The sequence below is a fragment of the Anneissia japonica genome, unplaced genomic scaffold, assembly GCF_011630105.1.
Source record: "Anneissia japonica isolate Jap-2015-1 unplaced genomic scaffold, ASM1163010v1 scaffold287953_len805160_cov178, whole genome shotgun sequence".
In the NCBI taxonomy this organism is placed as follows: domain Eukaryota; kingdom Metazoa; phylum Echinodermata; class Crinoidea; order Comatulida; family Comatulidae; genus Anneissia; species Anneissia japonica.
Genome location: NW_022747029.1, coordinates 395442 through 408705, shown reverse-complemented (window position 1 = coordinate 408705; position 13264 = coordinate 395442). Strand labels below are relative to the sequence as shown.

Below are 13264 nucleotides of genomic sequence, written 5' to 3'. Positions count from 1 at the left end.
GGAGCTATAACTGATTAAAAATATTCATGGTTTTATGCATATATAAATGTTGACGCACGCGTACGTGCACGATAAAAAGCTGTCTCTTATACACATCTAGATGTGTATAAGAGACAGATATGGAAGAGCATCGTTGGCCATGTTTACTTTTTAGAGCTCTCTTTGCACTAAAAAATAATATAAGTTGGAAATGGCTGCAAAATATTGAAATCCTCTTGAATAAGTTTGAGTTAGAAAGGCATTTTAATATTGATTGTAACACAAAATGGCTCAAATATATTAAAGAGAAAATTATAATATAAAATAAAATGGTTTAATAATGCTCAAGCTAAATCATCGTTAGAAAATTATTTAAGATATTAAAATAAACCAAAAATGGAAAAGTATTTTCTACCATGCATCAAACCTAAAATTTAAAGCCTGAACTAATTCATTGCCTCTTGAAGGGAGAAAACAATCATGGTCTCCACAAAACTTAGGTTGATGCTTATTATGTAATTCCAATGATAAAGAAACAATAGATCATTTTATTTTTAAGTGTAATAGATTACAATTTATTTACAACTACTACTATGCCACAATGACCTAAATCTAGTTTGTAACTTATTTATTTCAGGTTCCCCTGAACTTAAGTATCACCTTTTTCTAGATGACCTTCATTATGAACACCAATTTATAACAAACCCAATTTAAAAAAGAAAGGAAAAGGAGGAAGAGAAGGGAAGAAGAGAGGGGAAGAAGAAAAAAAAGAGAGGAAAAGGAAAGGGGAGGGGGAGGTTTTTTATTTTTTTTTGTTCTTTCTCCTATTCTTTTCTTTTTTTCCCTTTTTTTTTTTCTAAGTTTTATTTATGTCTCTTTTCAGTTTATTCAGATAAAGTGTAATGCATTCTCCGGGAGATGGAATGCACACTGTCGAGTTTCGGCATTGGTCACGCATCGTCAGGAATTCCTGGCAATGGCATGAACAGTGTCGAGCACGGTGGTGTGTATTTTATTTCTTGGGATGCGTATTATAATTTCTTTTCGTTATTAGTTAAATAAAAAATTTAGAACTTTGATAAAGTTTTAATTAGACAGCGTATTAGTTAAGTTAGAAACGTCTATAGCAAGACAAATGTACATATTTTATTATTATTCTTATATTATTAATTATTGTTGCACATATCTCTTTAGCGATTGTGCCTCTGTTATAAAAGAGAAACAATAAAGTTAAGTTATTATTACGTTGAGTTTCAAGAGAGATATCAGCAGTTGTCTGTCAGAAGGTGAGTTTTTTAACCAAATCTCATGAAAATTTCAAATTGCTCTAACTCACCAGAAAATGCTGGCGTGGAGCCAAAAACTTTACTGTGGGGTTATCTCAGGTAGAACCCCCAACATGCTAAATATTGGGCGATTTGAAGGGGGTCGGGCAAAAAAGTGTGTGGGATTCATATGAAATGACTAGCCACCCGGATCCCAAGGAAACATCAGACCACCCCCAATTTCATGTTGGGGACTGAAATTACGCTTTGTCACAAGCAACTCATCACTGACTGGAGCTATCCATAGAACCTCATTGTACTCATTAGACCCCAATCTGAAATTTAACTGGCTCACCATGTGACCCGGCATTGAAGTTCCCCTTTCCACGAGAGTAAGGGTCAGCTTAGATATAATGGGTGGTAAAAGTTTAAGTCTTGAGTACACCTTACCTGATATTATAGTATGGGATGCTGCAGTATCAACAAATACTGTTGTCTGAACGTCATTGGCAGTCACATATACTTCACTACCAGAATTCTTTCCTGCAGTTATAATTTCTGGTGTCATTACTGATCCCTCAACATTTGAGCACTTGTCAGATACATCTATATCAGATGAAGTTTCTTGTGGTTGAATTGTTTGTTGATTACCCTGTTCATGATTGCATTCAAAGAGCTCCTCTGGGAAACCAATGGACACATAAGATAACCCAGGTGAAGAGTCTGCATGATGCTGAAACCCTAACTTTACCCCTGATAAAACAACCCCAGTAGGTTAGCCTGTTGTGGACAGGAAAAGGTCAGGCAGCTGGCCGGCGCTCAAAACATCCACTAGTTAAAGGCTGCTCCCCATCTGCAACCCCAACCTTATCAACGGCAGTAATTGGGACCTAGGTCTGCGAGACCCCAGCACTTCCCCTAACCTATCGACCTTAACATTTAATTGGGCGAACTGAGTATTCACCATCGAATCTAGTTAGCTGGGTGCCTATGGATGTCAATTGCAACCTGTGTGTTTCAAAGTCTAGGGCATCCAAGTGTTCATTCATTTCTTTACCATTCCCGGGAAGACGGGATGTTTTTGTTGCATGAGCTCTTGACTTGAAGTGACGTCCTTTCTCCCAGGGCTTCCTGAGATTGGCCGTTCAACGCGCATGCCGGTTAAGGTGCCAGTCTGCGCAGATGAGCTAACCCAGGGAGTACGAGGTCATGGAAATATGACCTCTAGGGGGTCATCACTACAAACCATACTCTTTCCTATACTTTTATACAGATCGAACTGTAAGTTATACACACAATATGTCACAACGTGACCAGTAACAGCTATGTAACATGGAGTCTGTCTGTTGCTCTGGCATAGTCAGTTGTACCGAGATGCTTGGGGTAATCAGGGCCTATGCCCAGTACCTTGAGGCCCATGCCCCGTAACCCTGTGGACGTGCTTGGTACCCTGGGGCCCGTGCCCGGCAGGGGCCCGCTATAATTAGGTAAAAAGTATTATTAAACGTATAAATTCATCCAGAATCATTCATGTGTTTTTCCCACAAGAATTGTAATTGAAGCTGACCGTTTTATCGATGAAAGCTGGTAATTAATGCTGGTAATTTTCTATGAATATTTTCGTGACCTCTACTACTTATAGAGTAAATTCTTTGTTATTAATTTATAATTATAAAAGGCTTGGACCCTGGACATAGTCAATATACATAAAAGACTATGAATAGACCTGATAGAGATTCAATTTCCAAATAAATAAATACTTAATTAATATATTAAACCAGTGTCGGATTGGAGGGGAGGCCTATCCTCCACCCCCTAAGTCTTTTAACAAAAATTGAGAAAGGAAGAAAATTCTACTCAAATTTAAGTTTAAAAGTGCCATTTTCAGGAATCCACGGGTGCCATAAATTTTCTTACCTCAGCACCAACCATGGTGTGGGGCTAAGGTAGATGGACCGTCCAATGTGAGAGTCCTTCTCTGGAGCTCTTCAATTTCAAATTCCTGTATCCACCACTGTAAACTTTGATACCTATGTTATGAATCTGTTCAGCACGTTTGAATAAAATGGAGGATAGCTTTTAATCTTCTTGTTTCTTTACATTATATTTTTGTGACGTGGTAAAATTAGGCACTCTATAATCAATTAAATTGATAGTCTTCTAATCCGTTAAAAGGCCGTATCTTCTGAGGGGTGTGGAGGGCCATCAAGGATCTACCCCTCGATCTTGTTTGCGCCCCAGGCAGCCCCCAAATCCCCAACCAATGGGCCCAGGCAGCGAAGATGCCCCAGGGCCCGCGACTGCTCTCGGTGGCCCTGGGCATAGTAAAATTGATGTGCACTGTCTTCTCAAGCTTATGTGAAGTGAGGATCTTATATGATCATTGTTGACTACCGTATGTATACACAACAAAAATCCCTGTTTAAAAGGTTCCCATTTTTAAGCCTTTTCCTTTTGTTTTTTGACTGGATTGTTCTACTGTAGTGGATCTTGTCATTTTTAGTTTTATGTTTCATTTATAGAGCATGAAGCATTAAGATTGTCTTAATGTATGTTGTTATTGATATGTGCATTTACACAATGTTTTGTAAATTGTACACACATCGGTTCCATAATTATATTGTTTGTGGCATATCTTTGTTGCCTAATGTTGTTTCCATTGTGTTGATGAATATTAGTCAGTCAAACCCTCTCCTTATGCAATCATTCATCGTGCTCTCGAATAAGCGCTGCTCTCGAATAAGCGTCACACCAAACCTGATTTTTTTTTCGCTAAGCGCCGCTCTCGATTAAGTGCCATGGCGCTTAATCGAATGTATAATATATTACTGGATATATTAAAATGTGTGTACTGAAACACCTTGTTGAGAAACATGGTTTTAATACAATATAAGTGATAAAGTAAATAAATAACACAATGAAGGCACAAAAATTTCTTTAAAAAACATTTTACAATGATGTAGGACCTATACTAGGCCTACTGAACTACGGAAATACTTGTGATAGGTAACATGGGAATGGGCATGGAAGGTTCCATGCCAACATTTTGTTTATAATCGCCATTCTCGAATAAGCGCTGCACTATGAAGCCTCCAACAATTCTATAAGCGCGACAGCGCTTATTAAGCATTACAGTATTAAAGACCATTTACATGCCTGCTTATCACATGTTAAATTACTAGACATCGCCTACACTAGACTAGAAAGCTCCAACTGCCATGACTTGTTTGTTTTTGATAGTTTTACCAAATACTTATATGAATTACGCAATAGCGTGAAACTCCGAGTAGCAACATTCTGTTCCAGCGACCTCCAGTTCTATATATATATATATATATATACATACATGTAAAAAAAAACCCCAAAAAAAACAAAACATTAAGGACCTTTCATAGTATGTACTTATATATTTTCTTGTTTGTATATTACTGTATCTTATACATGTTTCCCTTTTGTAGGTGGTAAATTTTATTTGCTGTTGAACTACTGTACAAGAACAGAACTATATAAAATAAAATAAAACTGTGTCAATGATTTTTTTTTTTTTTCAGTTCATTGTTGTTTCCCTTAAAGATGGAATGTTCAACAATGCCAATGTATTGTTTAAAACCAAATTCATTGATGGAGTCTCAACAGTGACGCGCCATGCTCAAGTGCTGTCTACCTCAAAGGGCACTTCTAGCAATAGAGGTGGATCACAAGCCAATACAGTTAGACATGACAGCATGAGGACGGCAAACAAAAATGGATCAAAGAGAGCACGCGTTGACCTGTTGTCAGTGCATGGACATTAGCATTCATAGTTGGATAATTCCTTATCGATATTCGTACAAGTCAAGCTTGATTGTGATTGGTCAGTGAATGTCATAGAAGTATTAAATTTTAAATTATAGAATGCATAGTTTTCCTGAATTTCATATACAGTACATAAATTTGTTTTTCATATGCTTTTTGTATTATTATTGGCTTGTTTTTTTTGGATAGGCAAATTATTAAAAAAAAAACCTGATTCAACAACCTAGTAGTGGCGTCGGATTCTGATAGAAGCATGAGTATACTGCAGGAACTAGGTCAAATCTATTCTTATTGGACAAGGTGCTTATCAGCTATTGGTCTGTCAACATACTGAATGAAATAATCACAAAAAAAAAATTGGAAATATGTAGAAAGAACTAATAATTAAGTATTAAAATGCAGATATTGTTGACATCATCATCCGTATACGAGGTGTATGTAAAATGAAGGGGTCGTAAAATGAGGTAGAAGATGATCAAAAAGGAAACACATCAACCATAATTAATTTTTTTATTAATCAATTTAATTTGTTTAAATACTGTATGTCCATTGCTTTTTTTCTGGTGAAAGCTTAAACCTCTATATCACCCCAAAAAGTGAAATTTGAATTATTTTGTTCTTGTAGTACCCAGGGGCATATCTAGGGTGTGTGCCACATTCCCCACCCCAAAAATGTTGCGCCTCCTCACCCAACGTTCACCAACCCATTGAAAGCAAATAAAAGCTTGATAATTTTTGACCTCATATCATATGAAGTGTATGTAAAATGGAGGTTCTACTGTATATATAATTCTTAGGTTGTCTGATGGATTTTCGAATATATCCTTTTGTACTGGCAAGAACTGAGATATTTTTTTTTTTTTGGTATAGTTTCTTTATGATTTATATTTTTTTGTATGGGTATACATAAACAGTTATGATTTATTATGGAAATGGATTTGACATTTGTATGTCACTATAGAATAAAAGAGTTTTGTCTCAAGTTACAGTGTTCTCACTGAATGTTCTTGTTAATCCGCTTAAATTAATGAAATGATGTTGGTGCATGTAATAATATTTAAATGATATGGTTTTTGTATGTTTCGTTCAGGTATAAATTAATGAATGCATTGCATATACACATTCAAAACAGTGTTATAATCAATTCATGGTGGAAGATGATCAAAAACTAAAACACATCAATCATAATGAATTTTGTCAATAATCAATTTCATTTTTTTGTCTCTTTTTTTTATTTTTTATTAAGATGAGCACTGTATGTCCATTGTTTTTTTCTGGCGAAAGCTTGAGTGAAATAAACCTCTATATTACTCCAAAAAGTGAAATTTGAATTATTTTGTACTTAATAATAATAATAATAATTCTGGATTTATATAGCGCCTCCCGTTGACACAACCTCGAAGCGCTTGAACATTATTAACCCCGGATCACTGGATCAAGCACATAAGGAACACGCACTCAGCCCCATACGGGAATTCCATAATGTTGCAGCTGTATTCAGCGCAGGCTGTGTTTGAACCTATAAGGTACCCACTTGTACTCCTGGGTGGAGAGAGACAACCGTAGATAAAGTGCCTTGCCCAAGGACACAAGCGACTTGCACAGCGAGAGTTTTGAACCCCTGACCTCGAGGGTTGGGAGTCCAAACCACAACCAATGCACCAAACACTTGTCACCAGGGCGTATCTAGGGTGTGTGCCACACTCCCCACCATAAAAATGTTGCGCCGCCACACCCAACGTTCACAACCCACTGAAAGCAAATAAATGCTTGATAATTTATGACATATTACTTTGTCTTGGCAGCTATTATTCCTCATTTAGTTATCATGGCCTCCCACTTTACCTTTGTGTTCCACATCAGATAAATAAGGATATACATACTATTAGTGACTTAGGCTAGTTAATTAAATTTACCAAAGGCGTCGACCCGCTGTGAAAAGGGGGGAGGGACGAATTCCAAAATAAGGAAGTTTTGGCGGGGGTGCAGGTGGAAGCCCAGGGTCCCGGTGGGTGTACGAGGGGGGGGGGGGGGGGGGGGGGGGGGGGGAAGAGGCCCCTGGAAGTTATGGCATCTATAGCTTTTTATAAGTCTTATCTAATTTGTAAGAAAAGGGGGATATTATGTCTCCGCCTAATGTGCTGTTATAGTGGTTCGGATAACGGTAAAATGACAGACTGTACACAACTGTTCCAGGTTGACACGATGGTAGTTTGTTATTTCAGATGAGATCAACACTTTATCATGTGAGCGTATTTGCTCAAGCCAGTATATCAATTCAGTAGATGAGTGATATTGTAATGAGTTCACGTAGAATAGTAGCGTACTGTACTGCGTAATGCGGTGCGTGGCGTCGGTTACACTATACTGTAGTAGCTAAGTGGTGGTAGTGTATGGTAATGTGTGTGTTCATTTATCACTGCAATAAACCAGAAACAATAAAATAGTAATAAACAATATAACATAGTAATAAAAGGCATAATAAATAGGCCTAGCATATGAATCTTTAACTTAATAGCATATGAAATAGTAACAGTATGTACTCTCCTGAGCAATAGTCGTCTCAGGTAGGCCTAATAAACAAGTACCGTATGAGTCGCGTGACCTAAACTTGTCAAACGAGGGAACCCCTCGCTGTACGAATCAGCGTGAACGGCAGCCTGAACAACGTCAGTTGGCCTAGGTAAAGGTCTAAACTTTAAAGCCTATTAACACTTAATTAGACAAAATATGTTCACAACAGTAAGGTTATGCAAGTCAAGATATATTACTAAAACAAACAATATGGTTCATAATAATTACAACATACCGAAACACTGGTAATTAAGGTTTTATATAGAAGTTGGAACGCTGGATTGCCTCATTTTACAGACAAGTTGCGAACAAGTTCGCTAACGCGCGTGCGCTGCCCGTTGCAGCGCAACGAACGATGAAGGCTCAGTCACTAAATAGATACTTTGTAACAGCCGCCCCTAAATTTAGGTACTAAATTTAAATAACACTGTAAACATGCTAATTAAATAGCAACAACTTGGGAACTCTGTTACTGCAACTCTGGCAGTTTAATCAACTTTACGACGGGGCGAACATAGTGTTTGCCATTGACATTGACTTCAGCAGATCGCACTCTACCATCCTCCCCAGGAAATACTTTAGTCACCCTTCCAACTAACCACTGCCCCCTCGGAAGGTTATGATCTATAATAAGCACTACTGCTTCACTGTGGAGATTTTCAGTCTCCTTTTACCATTTCTGTCTTATCTGTTGTGCCGGAAGGTAATGACGGATGAACTGACGCCAGAAATGGTCCATCAATACCTGACTGTGTTTCCATCGTTTCTTTGTCAGCAAGTCATTTTCGGTATACACTACTTGAGGCATGGTCGGGTCCAGCCGCCCCATTAACAGAACATTTGGCGTGACCGGGTTTGCATCTCTTGGATCTGTTGATGTGTAGCCTAGCGGTCTGGAATTAAGAATTCCCTCAACTTCGACAAGAAGCGTCAATAGTACTGGTTCAGCAACCAATTGTTCGCCAATTGCTACCTTTAGAGCAGTCTTAACACTTCTAACTGCTCTCTCCCACAGTCCTCCGAAATGTGGAGCGTTTGGGGGATTGAAATGGAACTCCACCATGTATGGCCGAAGTTCTTCTCGAAGATTAGCAGTCATCAGATCGAAGGCGGCTCTGAGTTCCTTATCCCCACTTTTGAAATTGGTACCACAATCACTATATATCTTAGCCGGTTGGCCTCTCCAAGAAATAAACCTACGTAGGGATAACAGAAAGGCATCTGTGTCCATGCTCTCCAATAGCTCCAAGTGGACGGCACCAACAGTCATGCACTTGTAGACTATTCCCCACCTCTTCTCCGTTCTCCTTCCAACCTTTATGTGCATAGGCCCGAAACAATCAATTCCAGTGCAATGGAAAACTGGTTTAAATAGTTGTAGCCGTGCGGCCGGCAGGTCTCTCATCTGGGGATTGGATGGATTTGCACGCCAACGTTGACACTCTTGACACTGCCTCTGTTGTCCTTTGACAACTTCTCTGCCTCTGAGAATCCAGTATCTCCTTCTCAACTCTGCTAAAACTCGTTCTGGTCCGGGGTGAAGCAACTTAACATCAGTATGTCGAATAAGTATTTTTGTTATATGGTGTTTAGGATCAAGAATTATTGGGTGTTTCATTTGCTCCTGAATGGCATTTGCTTCTCGCAATCTTCCGCCTACTCTCAGAAGACCAGTATCCTTGTCCCATTCTGGACTCAATTGCTTCAGACGACTTCCTGTAGGTAATGGGGATCCAGCCTTTAAGGCTCTAACCTCTTCTGGGAAACAGCATAGTTGTACCATTTTCCAGGCTTCGTTCTCTAGTTGTTGAGGGGCCGCCCCATTAAACCTCTGACCAAGGTAGAGTATAAGTGCTTCAAAGTCCTTTAACTCGTCTATCTCACTATCTCCAACATTGATACCGACTAACCCACTGAAAACAATTTTCTTGATTTCAGCATCACATTTAGGGCAATCTTGGAGATTGGGCATCACTGGCCAATGCTCTCTAGCTTGAGTTAGGAAAGATGGGCCATACTGCCATCTTTGGTTGCTTGCAATATCTCGTTGCTGGCAATATCTCGTAAGGACATGCCTCTAGTGATATCATCTGCCACATTCTCTGCTGTAGGCACATAGTGCCAGTCCATCCCATCAGTTAAGTGCAAAATCTCTGCAACTCTAGTTCCAACGAAAACCTACAGGTTTCTGATGTGATCCATGTAAGTACTGTAGTTGAGTCGCTCCATAGATGCTTTCCGCTTACAGGAATTGTCAAGGTGTTTACAAGAAAGTCGATAAGTTTTGCTCCAATCAGTGCAGCACATAGCTCTAATCTTGGCATGCTTAATTGCTTTCGTGGGGCTACCTTGGATTTTGCAATCACAAATGCCGTCTCTACCTTACCATCACGCTCTCCACGAAGATAGCTGACTGCTCCATAGGCTTTTTTGGATGAATCACAGAACACGTGTAACTGGTATGTGGCATCCTTCAATTTGATGTAATGTCTTGGTAAGCTAACTTGGCTAATGAATATTAGTTCTTGTTCCCATTGAGTCCAGCTAGCTCGAAGTTCGGAATTTGATATTTCTTCATCCCACTAAATTTTGTCTAGACTCCACAAGGATTGTACTATCAGCTTGCCTCTAACAAGAAAGGGTACTAAAAAGCCAATAGGGTCATATTGTCGTGCTAATGTACGGTATATATAACGCATGGTGATAGCCTCTTGATGGTCATGGTTTTGTTGGTACGTCAGAAGGTCAGATCCTGTATCCCAGCGCATACCCAACATGGGTTCTGCTTCGGTAACATCTTGTTTGAACTCTAGTATGCTGTTCTCCGAGAGTGCTTCTTCAGGCAATCCGACCAAAGCCTCTCGTTTGTTGCTGGCCCACTGTCTAATATTAAACCCGGCAGTGTTCAGTAATCTTCTTATGGCATGGATTAGTGTCTTAGCTTCCACGGCTGTCTTTACACTGTCCAAACAGTTATCCACATAAAATGCCTCCATAACTGATCTTCTAACCTCTGGATACTGTTCACTGTTCTCGATAGCCAGTTTCTGAAGTGGATACGTCACACAACAGGGGCTACAGGTAGATCCAAACAATAGTGACAGCCATTGATAAATAGTAGGTGACTGAGTTTCATCACAGTTTCTCCAGATGAATCGGAACAAAGATTGGTCACCAGGCTTTACACGCACTTGATGGAACATAGCTTTAATATCACCAGATATGGCTACTTCATGTTGACGAAATCTCAGAATTACGCCCAGTAATGATGAACCTAGGTTTGGTCCCGCCAGCAGGTGCTTATTTAAATTCTGGCCCTGGAATTCATGTGAACAGTTAAATACCTGTCTCTTATACACATCTAGATGTGTATAAGAGACAGGGCCTACACAGTGCATTTTGACATTAAAAATTCGTTTTTGATAAATTCGCCCTTGCCTTGCATTAAACGATCTCAGGTTTATGACTGTAACTTCGTTCAATCCTCCTCATATGTGGAATTACTGATTCAACACCAGCTTTAAATCTGGTACCGCTGTTGTCTCGCAACAAAGGCACTTCATAGCGGTTTACTCCATCTACCTGGATTAACTGGGTGGTTTGTTCTAAATGCTTCAAGGCCATCTGGTCAAGACGAGAACGAGTCGCAGCCTTTTATTGTAGGAAGTTCATCCACTTGCCAAAGTCTTCGAACATCTGACTTCAACTGTGCTGATTCACATACTGTGTAATTGGTCACTGTAACAGCAGTTCGTGTAGATGACGATGGTACCGGCCCATGCAAGGTCCATCCGAACACTGTGTGTGCAGCTGCCGGGAAGTTAGTACCGGCCTGAAGCATTGGACTTTTGTGGGTCAAGAGATGTACATTGTCAGCACCTATCATAACCAACGGACGAGCATCAATCAACTCTGGCAACGGCACATCTTTAAGATAAAGGAAATCCCTCTTTATGTCTTGTGTTGGATATGAATAACTCCCCAGTGTCAGCATGGGGGATGAAAATGCATCATCTAAGTTGTACCTGTTGTGGGTTTCACCTCTCGCAGATATTTGTAAGTTTAAATTCCATCCAGGGATATTTGTCAACCCATCTTCCACTGTCTTCAAAACAATATTGTCTTTCGTGCCCTTTAGGTTCAGCTGTGTCATTCCCTCGGTAAGCAGCATAGTTCTCATTGATCCATCATCTAATACGGCATAGGTGTCTATCAGGCTAGTTGGACTATATATAATCTTTAGGAATACGTCTCTCGGTTTATACTGCTGGCACAAACTGTACAGTTGGCTGGTTGCTGTGGCTGGATGTGGATTAGAAGTTGGTGTTAAGGTGTCATGCAATACTGTAAGGTGAATCTCTGAGCATAATTTGCAGCCCTTTCGTAGAGTGCACTCTGAGGTGCTGTGTTTTCTTGCACAGTTTCGACACCGGTTATTGTGGCTTATCCAGTCCATCATCTGGCCTTTGTCCAATTCTCTGAAGTTTTTGCAACCCCCAGGGAAGTTTTCAGTACTATTGCAATATGGACAGAACATTCTTGGTAACTTCTTGCTATCTTCAGCTTGCGTGAAGTTCATGGTTGTTGGGGATCGCTGGTTCTTTATATTAATCCTGTGTACGGGTTTATCCCTTTCTGGTTTCTTATTCGTCAGTGTTCTGCCAAAGACAGGGTCGTCTTCCTTGTCCCTGGCTTTCTGGACAAATTCAACAAGGTGTTTAAGTGTTGCAGTGGTACCTTTCGCTTTCAGTTTGAAGTTAACATCTTTCCATTTATTTCTGAGGAATAATGGCAGAATATGTACAATTTTGGACAATCCATCCATAGTGTCTAGTTCGGCTAGTTTCCCCAATGCTTCCAGAGTGCCATAGCAATTGCCCAGATCATCTGTAAAGTTGCTGAGGGAGTCGATGGTGACTGCATCTCTCTTCAATATTTTGTCACTCCAGGATCTCCAAACTTTTCTTTCAACTTCTTGAGAGCTGCTAGGTACCCTTCTGTGGCTGGCTTCAGTATGCAGTACTGAATAGCGGAATAGGCTGTTCCCTCACAGAGGGAAAGTAAATGCTGTAGTTTAACGCCATCATCAGGTACCTGTGAAACTGTACTATGGAATGAAGTGATGAAGGCATGGTAGCGTAATGGGTCGCCACGAAACTTCTTCGGCTGGCTTCGAGGTAAGGCGATTGCTCGCAATAGGCCTTCCCAATTAAATGCATTCACATCCGATGGGCCACTACTGTGGATGAAGAGAGGTTAGCGACATTGTTATCATCAATCACATCATTTACATCATCGTCTATCTGATCATTATTACTTTCATTGCTATCACTAACATTATCATTTGAATTATTATTTTGAGTATTATTAGGACTTGTATCATTGTGGTTACTACTAGCATTATTGCTACCATCTACAACAACATTATCCTTTCCACTAGGACTTGTTTTGTTTTGTAACTCATTAATAAATCGTTTTATCTGTTCATTCTCAAATAGATATTGTTCTTGACATCCTTCCATCCAGGCCTCTTCGGTGGTGTAATCTTCTTCATTTTCCACAAGAGCAACCAGTTCTGTGTGTTTCTCCTCCACTGTTTGGAATAAATCTCCCAATAGAGCAGCCCTCTTTGTAATCTCTGGTAAATCAGG

The 13264-nt window shown here is 39.7% G+C and overlaps 3 protein-coding genes across 3 annotated transcripts in view; 1 reads left to right on the top strand and 2 right to left on the bottom strand.

The window, feature by feature from the left end:
- The window catches only part of LOC117120397 (structural maintenance of chromosomes protein 2-like), a 55794-nt gene extending 49436 nt beyond the window's left edge, over positions 1-6358 (top strand). The window contains exon 23 of the mRNA XM_033265437.1: positions 4796-6358. Within this exon, the coding sequence (XP_033121328.1) occupies positions 4796-5038 (243 nt within the window). The 3' untranslated portion in view covers positions 5039-6358. The remainder of the gene's footprint in view (positions 1-4795) is intronic.
- Positions 6359-8283: 1925 nt separating this feature from the next.
- On the bottom strand, positions 8284-9585 carry LOC117120393. The gene has a single exon (XM_033265432.1). It carries the CDS (start codon positions 9583-9585, stop codon positions 8284-8286), a length of 1302 nt encoding a protein of 433 aa, XP_033121323.1.
- A 166-nt stretch (positions 9586-9751) lies between these two features.
- LOC117120392 lies at positions 9752-11237 on the bottom strand. The gene is made up of 3 exons (XM_033265431.1): positions 11118-11237; positions 10229-10930; positions 9752-10084 (listed from the first exon to the last, which is right to left on the bottom strand). The coding sequence occupies exons 1-3, from the start codon at positions 11235-11237 to the stop codon at positions 9752-9754; spliced, it is 1155 nt and encodes a 384-aa protein (XP_033121322.1).
- Positions 11238-13264: the final 2027 nt, after the last annotated feature.

What these genes read in the sequence shown, in the direction of transcription:
- LOC117120393 (XM_033265432.1), bottom strand. Translation starts at nt 9,585, where the DNA reads ATGCCCAATCTCCAAGATTGCCCTAAATGTGATGCTGAAATCAAGAAA.
- LOC117120392 (XM_033265431.1), bottom strand. Translation starts at nt 11,237, where the DNA reads ATGGCCTTGAAGCATTTAGAACAAACCACCCAGTTAATCCAGGTAGAT. An exon ending in TTAAAGCTGGTGTTGAATCA is followed by an intron (nt 10,931 to 11,117) that starts GTAATTCCACAT and finishes CATGAATTCCAG; the next exon opens with GGCCAGAATTTAAATAAGCA. An exon ending in TTGTTAGAGGCAAGCTGATA is followed by an intron (nt 10,085 to 10,228) that starts GTACAATCCTTG and finishes ATCAAATTGAAG; the next exon opens with GATGCCACATACCAGTTACA.